Source organism: Jaculus jaculus, chromosome 1 (assembly GCF_020740685.1).
Source record: "Jaculus jaculus isolate mJacJac1 chromosome 1, mJacJac1.mat.Y.cur, whole genome shotgun sequence".
NCBI lineage: Eukaryota > Metazoa > Chordata > Mammalia > Rodentia > Dipodidae > Jaculus > Jaculus jaculus.
In genome coordinates, this window is record NC_059102.1 from 130,567,896 (window position 1) to 130,579,875 (window position 11,980).

Below are 11,980 nucleotides of genomic sequence, written 5' to 3' on the forward strand. Positions count from 1 at the left end.
CCCAGATTAATATGGGATGATTAGGGATTGGAGATGAGTCCAAGAACACGTTTATACCCAGCTTCCCTTCTGAATTCAAACTCTGGTTTGTTTTAGTTTGGCCCTTGGCTTCTTTTTTACCTTTCATCTTCCTTGGATGTTTTGAACACCTCATACTTACAGAACAATGTTTGGTTAGTTAATCTAGAAAAAGTACATTTGGCTCACTTGCTCAACTGTGTCTTTTGTGAGTGCCAGAACATCTGCCTTCAAGGGCAGGTTCTTATGTCCGTGTCTTAGTGTCATTTATATAGTAAGAATCTGAATTATAGTAATGATTTGCTAGATACTACTTTTCCCTTTATAATATTTTATCTAGACTCTATAAGTTATGTCCATGTTTTTCCTCTGTCTTTTAATTTTTCTCTTTTGGTCCTTCTTTAACATACTTTTACCCTGTGGCCTGTGAGCCTCAGTTCAGGAGGCTCTGTCTTCCGCGTGCCATATAACTGACTTCCAAAACTGGTAAAATTTGATGCCCCCATTTTTCACATAAAAAATTTGGTTTTTAAATGTCACTGTGATGCAAACTTACTAAAACAGTGCTTTATTTTGGCTGTAAGGTAAATATGTCTTTTGGCCTTTGTAAAGCTGTTGCATGTGGGGTAATTTCCCTCTGATCATCTGGTGCTCTTGAATACCTGCTGTTGCTGCTTTGTGATTTCTCCATAGGTTAAATATTAGAATAGTTATAGGAGAAGTTTCAAATCCTTTTTAAGTATGCAGAAGCTTGTGAGGCCACAAGAACGTATTAATTACAAAATTAAAGCAATTAATCTTTCCAGATTTGCCATGCCAATATTGTTGTAGCTGTCAAGACACCTGATTGAGACTCTGGTTAGAGCCCTTTCCAGGGAGTTGAGGCCTACACAGAAAGCTGTGTTTTATATCTTGACATTTGTTTCTCCTTTAATATGTGATGTGCCAAATTGAGAACCAATATGGATTTCTACAGTCACTTTAGAATAATAATAGCCAATGGCATTGTTTTTGATCTTTAGAATTCATGGCAGCTCACTCAGATGCCATTTCTGAATATTATCCAATGATATAGCCATTTCACTTTTGAGTAGGTAATATTATTTATTAAAACATGAGAGCAATTTCAGAATAGGAAATCTGTGAGAGATTTGTGGCCTCTTCCAAAATGTTATATGTTGACTGACTAATCTGGAAATGGTTAATGATAATTACTGTAAGAATTTTTTTTTTACCTGAAATTTTTATTGGAGTCCTCTCCGTTTCTTTTCTCTGTAGGTTTGCCCAAGAGAATGGTTCTGTTACCCGTTATGAAATTCCCAACATATCCTGTTCCCCACTACTCATTCTTTTAGCAAATGACAGAAGCTCATTCCTATTGAACAACAATACAGTACAATGCAGAATGTTAGAGAAAAAGCCTTTTTATCCTGCTTTCTTTGAACACATACTTGATCAAAATTATTTGTAAAGAACATCTTTCCTACTTTTTGATTTTAACAAATGCAAATTTAGTTCTCTAAAACTTGAAAACAAAAAGAAACCAGTTCTGTGAAACGGTACCTCATTTCTGGAAAATAATTTATACCAGCCCTTTTGTTCTAGGGAAATAAGTCTAGCAGCTCAAAGTTTAAGTTTTAAGAGAATATCAAATTATGTAAAATTAAATTTGTGAAGGATGTATAGAGTCTCAAACACTGATCACAAATAAACTGCTTTGTTGTAACACAGAGTACTGCCTGGTTCCTGATGCAGTCACTGATGGCTAGCTAATTGAGATGTACGTGCCTCAGGGCACTTTAATTTGGGCTGTAGTTATTTTTTTTTTTAATATAATAGAGACTTTTCATTTAAACTTTACCTTTGTAAATAATGAAGTGTGTAATTAAAGCCAATAAAATATGGGTTTGAATATTGTTTTAGCTTATTATTTTTGATAAGTTCTGGTATCAAATTTCAAGGAACTACCAACTAACAACAATTTAGCCCTATAAACCCATTCATTTGTAAGCAAGCTGCTAAAACAAAACAAAAGTGATTATCAGTTTGAACAGTCTACTTACATTGTAAGCTCTTTGTACTCCAGTAGTACAAGGGTATCCCCAAGATAAAGGTTACATTCTGTTATCCCAGCATTGCTTATTAAAATGATGGCACTACCCAGAAATGGGGAAGGAGGAATGTGATTATTTTAGTTTACGGATTTCCAAGTTTTAAGAATAAATTAAATCAATCACCCACTTTTGTTCTTGTGGCCTTCTTCACTCTGTAAGATTGTGTTCATTCTCTGTTTTTTCTTGAAGATAGAAGAGTAGCAGTTTTTTCTGGGATTCCTTGAAAGGTGTCCTTTCCTCTTCAATTACATCAGAATCTAAAGCAGCAACAGGGTCCCCATAAAAACTTGCTCTTCGATTGTCCCAGTTCTTGTTGAGTGCTGCTGTGAAAAGTGACAGGTTTCAGCCATGGGTCAGCATTTATTTTTAAGATACCTGATCACGCTGGTGGAAATGGTTGAGTCAGTAACATTGTGCTGTTCTGTAAAGGGTGCAGACCGAAGTCCTTCACTTGCATTCTCACCTTGTTTGGAAAGCCGATGATGTTACTAGAAGGTAATGGTTTCATTAAGGTACTCACCCCCATGAAAGCAACAGGATGGTCTTCTGTCGATATTTATACGTCACTTTTTTTCCCCCTGTTAAATTCTGTTTTTCAAAACTGAAGAGTGCCCATCAGTGAAAGAGGGCTTCACAAAACATGGCACATTTATGTGCCAGGTGAGCATGAAATGGGCAAGGAAAACTAGCGTCACTTCTTAGATACATATTTCACAATAAGTTGTTCCTTCTCATTGACCTTTTGTCTTTGTTAGTGGTGGGTGATACTTTAATAAAACCTTGTCACTTGCTGGAAATAGCTGTAACTTATCATTCTCATCATGTGCATTAGTGGCTAGACAATCAAGAAGGGCCCATCTCAGCTGGGAGTTTTCATGTTTCATTGATTTGTTTGCTGACCTATGGATGAAACAGAGCCATCACTGAGAAGAAAAAGCATGGCTGGTAGTGTCCAGTTTTTATTAATTAAATATTTACAATGGTCTTCTGTTTTTGGAATACTATTAATTGGCAGTTGCAGTTGTATTGTTATTTGAAATTGATCGTCAAATTTGGATTCCAGGCTGTAATTTTCCTGGAAATTTCTCTTTAGAAAATTCTTTTGAAGTAGCTGACTCTGTTTTATAATACAATCCCTCTGTGCTGGAGAAAAGGGGAGCTGTGCTGTTTTCCAACATGATGGCAGTCATTTCAAATGGTTTCTACCAAGTCTTTTTTTTTTTTCCCTTAATTTTGTTGTTTGTTGGAAGTTACTAACCATGTTGTAAACCTGCCCAGTTGCTGCAAACTTTTACATTTCTCTGCTTTACTTAAAATAATCGAGCTGTCAGTCCTTTGTTAGAAGTGGTAACCATGCAAGTTCAACTGTTTAAATTCTGTAATGAATTAAGTGTCCCTCACCTTTTCCCCTTCCCTCCCCTCCATTTTGTAATGAAAATTCCACTTACAGCTGAAAGAGCAGAGAAATATAAATGAAGCTCTTGGCTTCATCAAATTGTGTGAAATTAACATAAAGTTTTTGCTTCTCTGCTCTTTTCTCCACTGTAGGTGGTTTTTTCATTGACAGTCCCTATTGCCAGCCTCTGAGCGTCGCACCATTTATTATTCACTTGGGCCCTCAAGATTTCTTCTCTGACTTCTAGAACCATCAGGTTGTCTGGCTTGAAATGGCAATTTCTATATCTTGGTCTTAAGAGCAATGTGACACCCTGAGGCTTTCCAGCTTCCAGATATACCATTCTAACACCTTTCTGAAAACAATGACCGAGCATTTTAAAGAAGAGCAATACTTTGTCCAAAGCCACGGTGTCTGTTTAAAGCCTTTCCTTTGGAAACCTAGCAATACTTGTACTTAACCCCATTAGTGTAGCTCTTGTCAGGGAGTATACAGACCAATGTAATACTTAGAATCTGTTTGTGAGCTATGCTATCTTGATACTTTTTAAACTTTTTTAGCACATAAATTGAATAGTTACATTCCTGACTGTGTCAGCTAGCAGTATTATAATTTCTCTGAGATAGGGGTCCTTCTTAAGCCATATCTTTCGGTGAGGGCTGGCGCCTCACCAGGGGTGTGGCTAGCAGCCTGTCTTTGGAGGCTGCGAGGCTGCGGGAGTGCCCCATCTCTCCTGCCAGGTAATGGCCCCATAGATTTCCAACATACCTCATGCTGACAAGGTGGAGCCTATAAAACAGTGAAGCAAGGGTAGGTTTATGTAGCTCCCGATACTGTTTGTGATCTCGCAAATCACTTACCTTGGGAACAAACCACTGATCCATTTTGCTGGTATTAGTTTTTTCTTTTTAAAAAAAATTGGGGTGAATGTTTTGAAAATCATGAATCAGTCACCGTTATTAATTGAAGAGCTGGGAATACCTCGTTAATGTATTTTTAAAACTGGTGTTGGACCCTCTGTGTATTTCAGGTTAATACTTTTAAGCAGTTTTCAGCACGTTTATCTCACTTTATTCTCGTTCTCCTCGGACCTTCGTAGCCATATCACTTGTATAAAATAGGCTGAGATATAGTGACTGTAAGCTGTGATCTCAGTATTCAAAGGTAAGCTCTTTTATTTTCTGATTAAAGAGAAAAATAAATCAATTAACACAACCTGCATATATGACAATCATGATGTATTTGATCTCTTAGATCTTATGTCATTGCATTACCTTTAAATTTTTTATGGTCTAAATGTAAAATAGTAAAATGGTTATATTCAGCATTTGTTTTAATACTCTTATAAATGCTTTTTATTCAAGAGACATTTCACATTCACTGAGTTAAGTGTATGTGGGTAGAAACTTAGGATGTAATGTATATGTAAGTTATACACACAAAGGTACTTGTTTAGATATAAGAATTCATTGTAGGAACACTTTACCTAAGAAGCATTTAATGCTAGGGCCCTCTCTAGGCCAAAGTGCTGGAATTTCAGAAGCAGAAAGATTGTTGACAGTGCTGGTAGGATCCATCCATGTAACTGTTACACAAGTTGAGGTCAAAGTGCCAGTTTCTCTAGGAGAGAAACTTCTTTGAGAAATGTAACTTTCCCATTAGTGTTGTATGCCCCAGTACAACAAGAGCAAGAAGCCATAAAAAATAAAAGCAATAGAAAAATGAAAAACAAAAGAAACCTATTAATGTAACTATGGGAAATACTAATAATTGACTTATTAAGCAAATTATTTGCAGAATCAACTATAGCAAGGCTCAGATAGATGAATACTGAGTCTGCAGACACCAAATAGATGAAGGTATTTTGTCTGTCTTTTCTAGGTTAGGTAGTGCAAATAGTTATTTCTCACCTTATTCAATCATGAAGTTCATTTAAGGGAGTAGAAGATTAGACCAATCATTTTACTAAGGATTTTCATTTATTGTATCACCTAAATGCATCTCATTATGTGTTAGATGTTCTGTGCTAAGAAAGATTAAAATGAATTTCATATTTGACATCTGTTGCTTTGATAGCAGTTTCTGATCACATCAAGGTTGTTGAAACAACTTTTTTTCTCCACACAGAACCTGTATGTACACACAGTCCATGTTTTGGTACCTGTACAAGCTTAGAGCGCAGTAGTTCTAAGTGTAGTATGGACCTGCTCAGACAGTCTAGCACCTACTGTGTGCCAGATCCTTGTCTGAGTATCAAGGAATAGTTCCAGCTAGTGAACCTTTTAGACTGAAAGTCCCCATGTTGGTGGAATTAGTTTTGTTTTGAATATCCTACTTTGGGAGACCATATTTGTTGACAAGTAGCAAAGATTATTAATTTATTTAATAGTTTAATCATAAACTGCTGAATAATGTAGGCTGACGTCACAGAAGTTGTTACTTACAAAGTTCCTTGTGTTACATGTTTCCCTGGTACTTTTGAGGGCTTGAAACCTGCTCTGCTTATGTTTGTGAATCTCTGTTCAAGTACATAAATGGAATAAAATGACTGGCAAATATTCCAGTCCTTTAAAAACATTTTTTATAGGATGGAAAAGAACAAAGTGGTTAAATACTGAATATATTTTTTCATGATAGTTAAGTTTTACCATTATAATTAATCATTTACTATGATTTCCCTGTTTCATTGATTCTTTGTAGTGGAGGAAAATATTCAGTAGTGAGTTAAGGGAATAGGCAGTCTGGAGCCTTGAAAACCAAGAACATTGTGAGCAGTTCAAGCTGAAAACAGCTTGCTGTGAATGGTCTTCCTGTCATTCCCACTATTCTTATGCCAGTTTCTCCTGAGAGCATTTTGCAGGGCATTTCTGAAGTCACCTAGAACCAGAATGGTGCTGTGGCATTCAAGCTTGTTCTCTGTAATATCTGATGCCATGCAGCCAGTGGCAGTGGGCTCCTCAGTCATCACTGGGAGGCTGGCAGGAAGATGGGTAGCAAATCAGTGACATCAGCAGAGCCAAACCATTGAGGTGAGTTTCAGTAGCAATGTGTTTTTCTCTAGCAGAACACATACTTTTCTGTAGCAGAACACAAACTTACATAAGTCTTATGTAAGAATGAGTCCCTCCTTTTCCAAAGTCATGTTGAGTTAGTTGTAAGAATAGATATCCTTTCTCACACTATCGTTTCAGTTAGGCGCTAACAGTTTCCATTGATGTTTGAAGCACAGTAATCTTTAGAGGTTTTTAAAATTAGAACCGTAATGCAAATTGGGTTATATAAGCTTTACTGCATAGCTAGAAATAGGGTATAGAAACCAGGTGGGAATCTGGGCCAAAGAGAAATCTCATTTCAGCACATTCCTGTGGAGTTTAGGAATCTGATGCGTTAATATATTTAAAGTGCTTTAAATCTGTGGATGTCAATTCTCATGGAATGGATGTGTGTTAAGTGTTTGAGGTGCTTGAGGGAGGCGAGGCTATGCTGACAGGTGTTTGAGAAGCAGCTTCATGACCTGTTCAGGATGGAACTGTGTTTGTTCCTTTGTTTTGCTAGGCTTCGGCTGCTCCCAGGCTTAGAGACATGACCAGTGCTGTGGTCATGGATATTGTGGTGGGTTTGCTACAGGACAGATTTACTCATATTTCTGATGAGGTAGTTTTATCACCAATCTGCTGTCTGGGGCTTATAAATTCTTGGTTTGGGATTTATGGGTGCTTAGAATCTCACAAGGGCTGACTTTAGACTTATCAATCTACTGATTCCAAGTTTCCTTTCCATGCATTAGCATTTAGACTGCTAAAATCCATTCTCCAGGGCTCATGATTTTAGTATAGGAGACAAGTTATAAACCACAGAAGGGAAAGGCGGACCCTAGGTGGCATGCTTAGAAGGCTATCATCTCAGTTGCTTCTATGAAGAGAACCTGCAGCTTGCCTCATGCTTGCACATTTTATAGAATGCATCTGCACTCATCACTACATGAGGCTTTCTTTATGTCGGTCTTAGAACATTATCAGTCCATCTATTCATTTATCTACCTGAAGAGGTCAAATGGGTAGATGATGAAATTACTGCTAATGAGCTGAGTAAAAGGTATATGCCTCACAGGTCAGGTCTGACCTCACACACATTTGCCAAGACTTCTGGAGCAGGTTTGTTCTTTGCTGTTGGTAGGAGGCAAGTTAAGTAGAAATACAGAATGAGCTCTGAGAAATTTAAGATTACAAAAGCTAAGTGGACAACAGCAGAGTATTGCTGTTAAGAAAGCCAGTAAGATGACAGACTTGTATTGCTTTTCTTAAAATCCAACTTTGAGGTGAGGTTTATCTTTTTTTTTTTTTTTAAAAAAACCCTGACTCATTGTTACCAACATCTTCATTTCTTATTCCTTCTACAAGGAGGAGGGTGGTCTTTCTACATAGAACCTCACTGTTCATGCAAATGGATGAGTTGTCCCTCCTTGGGGTGGTGTGAAGGTTGATATCATTGGCCCAGGCAGCATAAATATGTGAGTCATACTCCTTGCTGGAAATGCATGGTCCAGGCATCTTTCTCTGCTACTGTATGGCCAGCATGGGGGTGTGAGATTAGTGTAGCTGCTATTAGGACCTTACCTTCCCTCTTCTTTATTGCAGGTTCCTATTCCTGAACACCTTTGTATACTTTGAACAAAGGAGTTCCCTATTCATATGTCAGCTAGCTGCCCCCAAGTAATTCAGTTAATGGCAGCCTTTGGTTTAGGTCATTTTGGACTGTGGCAGATGCAGGAATGGAGATACCTTTAGTCCCAACATTTGGGAGGCTGAGGTGGGCAATTGCTGTGAATTTGAGGCTACTATGGGCCACAGAGTAAGTTCCAAATCAGCCTGGCCTAGAGTGAGACCAAAAAAGAAACAGGAATGAGAGAAGGAACATTGTCAGACTGGTGGTGTTTTGTGGGCTTAAAATTTTTTCTCTTTTATTTTTGATTGTGCATGTGTATATGTGTGCGCATGTAATATTTTGATCACATTTATCTTTCTCCACCCCTTTGTTCCCCCCCTGTAGTAGACAGCTTCAGGTTCACTGAGATGAACTTCCAGACCAGGAACAGTTATGGAGGAAGGGATATTTATTGAAGCCTACAGATCCAAGGGAAGTTCCATAAATGGCAGAAGAAGCTGGCCTGCCTTCACAGGACCAGGCAGAGAGAGAAGAAGCGCAAGCCACAAGCCAAAAAGCCACACAGCACAGCACATTTTAGGAACTCCAGCTAGGCACACTTTGCATATCTTTAGATTGAAATCTGAAACCCACCACCTCACCTTAAGATCCACCCAGTGACATTGCCTCCAGCCAGGTGGCTACAGATGCAAACTACAAACAATAAAGAACTGAATATATTGGGGGCCATCTTTTCAAACCACCACATTCCGCCCCTGGCCCCCAATGAATTTATAACCATTACACATTGTAAATTGTACTCAGTTCAATTTCAAAGGTCCCCACAGTCTTGACCAGTTTAAGATATTAAGACCTGTAAAATCAAATAAGTTAAACATTTCTAACATATAAAGGCACAGAGTAAACATTTTCAACTGCTATAATGAATGCATAGCAAGAAGAGACTAAAACAATGCAAACTCAACCACCATCAAACAAACATCAAACTTCTGCAGTTCAAGTCCAATACAGCCAAAGACTGACAGTCTCCAGATTCTTCCAATTCCGCTCCTCCAGCTGGGCAGAGTAGCCAGGGAACACTTCCATCTCAGGCCAACAGTGTGCTCTATGGTAGCGCTTGCATAGCCATCTCTCCAGCCTGAGGCAGCCTATGTTAAATTCACTTCTGGAGCATCAAGGGTGATATGTGAGGGAGTATTGGGTGGAACACAGAACCACTCCTGCAGAGCCCACTTTCATTCTGGTCCATTTTCTGCTGTGCTGGTGAGTCCTAGACAAGTAGAGATGGTGCATGTCTCATTGTTAGCTCTCTACAGACAAGGAAATTGAAGACCAGAGGATCTTTACAAACCACTGCTTGTTTGTGGCAAAACACTGTGGCTCCTAATTAGTGAGTATTTAACCACATATAGGAAGTAGCATTTCTGGTGCTCTATTGAGAGTTAACTGAAACTCATTCTTAGGGGTTAGTTTTGAATTTCACAACTGTAGGATCTAGAAGTTTGCTCCTTTTAAAAATGAGGAAATAGGCCTTAGATAAAGTGACCTACCCCAAATTGCATAGTGCTTAGTGGTTGAGCCCACATGCTTGCTCTGTGGTGCTGTGCTCAGCTGCTGCTATGCATTCCTTACAGTGACTGCCCTGCTTTCCAAGGCCATTTGGCAGCAGTGTCCTCTCTTCTTTGACATATTCTACTTCCACATTTTATGACCCTGCCTTGCAGTGCCTTGAAATAGAACAAGTAGAAATTACAAATCCCTCCCTCCCCCTTGCAAAGCCCAAACTTCCTAGGCTCATTTTCTGGAAGGATTATTAGTTAGCTGCTTCTGGGCAAGGAGATTGGCTCGTTAGCTCTGGATTTGGCAGCCTGGTTTTTGCCAGCTGTACTTTTGAATATTTCTACAGAGTCTTCTTGTACTGTAACCAAATCTATATGTAATAATAGAGTACAAGTTCAGTAGTTTCCACTTAGATGGAGCTTAGGATGTTAAAAGTGTGATTAAAAAAAATTATTTCTGAGAAGAGAGTGACAGAATGGGCAGGCTTCTAGCTGCTGCAAATAAACTCCAGGTACATGTGCCACTTTGTGCATCTGGCTTTTTACATGGGTATGGGAAATTGAACTGGGGTCATTAGCATTTGCAGGCAAGCACCTTAACCACTGAGCCATCTCTCCAGCCTGTGATTTTTTTGGGGGGTGGGGCAGCCCCCTCTACACTTTGGTGGTCAGCACTATAGCCAGTTGGTATGTACTCACCCTCCCAGTTATATCTTTTCAAGAGCATTCTGATGCAGAGCTCGTTTTGGATCCTACTAAGTAGATAGTGTAATGAAGAGGCTATATTAAAGGAAATTATTGATGCATCATTTGGGAGGTCAAAGAAAACCAACCTTGTGCAAGTTGGCACCTGAGGAACTCAGGAAGACTGAAGTCACTTGGAAATGAAATCAGCAAACCAGCATTTTTTAGGCTAGTGAAGGGGAAATCCTGGGGCAAACATGGGTACTCCCATTAGTTACTTTCTCTGGTATCTGGGTTGTAGAATGGTATGAGTATGCAATTGGGCAGTTTGACTTACTGTGTGACTTACAGTGTGCCTCCTAAGAAGTGAGTGGAGCTGCCTTGGATTGGGAGAATTGGAGAGTTGAAAAGTAAGTGCCATGTCACTGGATATGTTCAGGAAGCCAGTTGTAAGCTGGATGTGGTGGCACACATCTGTAATTACAACACTCAGGAGGCTGAGGCAGGATTGTTAATTCAAGGACAGCTACATAGTGAGACTCTGTGTAGAGGAAATATTACCATGGGAAGTCCATTTGAACTGATTATGATATAATTGGTAACACTGTTGTCAGCATCTTATTGGACATATGGATTTATTGAAGAAAATCTTCATTGCAACTTCAGTGATGGAGGCAGGTGACACATTTTTGAAGTTAAGAGAACTGAGGAAATAAAAGTTGATAGGTATAGGGTACAGGAAAAGGAGGGAGCATGCTTAGGAATGTTGAACAAAATTATAATTGTTTTCTGTAGTGGGAGAACTATGTTAGCAGCTCTGCTCTCCTCCTAGGGATGCTATTCTCATTCTCAGGTTTTTTCCAAGCCACCTGGAGAGGAGGCAGGCCTGTGAGGTGACTCACAGGACAGGAAGGGCATAGAGCTGAGTCACCATTGCAGCTGCCCTGATCTCAGTGGTCCTAGTCTCCCATTGGGACAGCATGGAGCAGTGAGGATTTGGGTGGGAGCTCAGCAGTGAAGCCTGTTTGCAGAGGAAGGCATAGTCCCCCTGGGTTATGGGAAGGAAGCACCTTGTTACGACACCTGGGATGTTAGGTGGTCTAGGTAGTAGATGGGATGCAGTGTTTGGGTCATTTTTGTGAAAAGCCCCGGGGAGCTGTGTCCATTATGATTATCATCATCCAGTTTGGTGAGGGTCTGACAGCCAAGAACTTGGAGTTAGCACTGATAAAGAAACTGTTGGGCTGGAGAGATGGCTTAGCGGTTAAGCGCTTGCCTGTGAAGCCTAAGGACCCCGGTTCGAGGCTCGGTTCCCCAGGTCCCACGTTAGCCAGATGCACAAGGGGGCGCACGCGTCTGGAGTTCGGTTGCAGTGGCTGGAAGCCATGGCGCGCCCATTCTCTCTCTCTCCCTCTACCTGTCTTTCTCTCTCTGTCTGTCGCTCTCAAATAAGTAAATAAATAACAATATTAAAAAAAAAAAAAAAAAGAAACTGTTGCCAGTGCCTAGATAAGGGAGGTAGCAGTAAAGTCCTTGCATGGGTC

At 39.6% G+C, this 11,980-nt stretch overlaps 1 protein-coding gene across 2 annotated transcripts in view; it reads left to right on the plus strand.

Moving 5' to 3' along the window:
- Nucleotides 1-4,749, plus strand: part of LOC101612486 (spermatid perinuclear RNA binding protein) — a 190,558-nt gene extending 185,809 nt beyond the window's left edge. The window contains exon 18 of one of the 2 annotated variants that reach the window (XM_045154758.1): nt 1,297-2,256. In XM_045154758.1, coding sequence (XP_045010693.1) covers nt 1,297-1,373 — 77 coding nt within the window. In that variant the 3' untranslated portion in view covers nt 1,374-2,256. Of the gene's footprint in view, nt 1-1,296; nt 2,257-4,558 lie in introns of those variants that run through there. The other variant, XM_045154765.1, reaches the window with a different exon arrangement.
- The last annotated feature ends 7,231 nt before the right edge of the window (nt 4,750-11,980 follow it).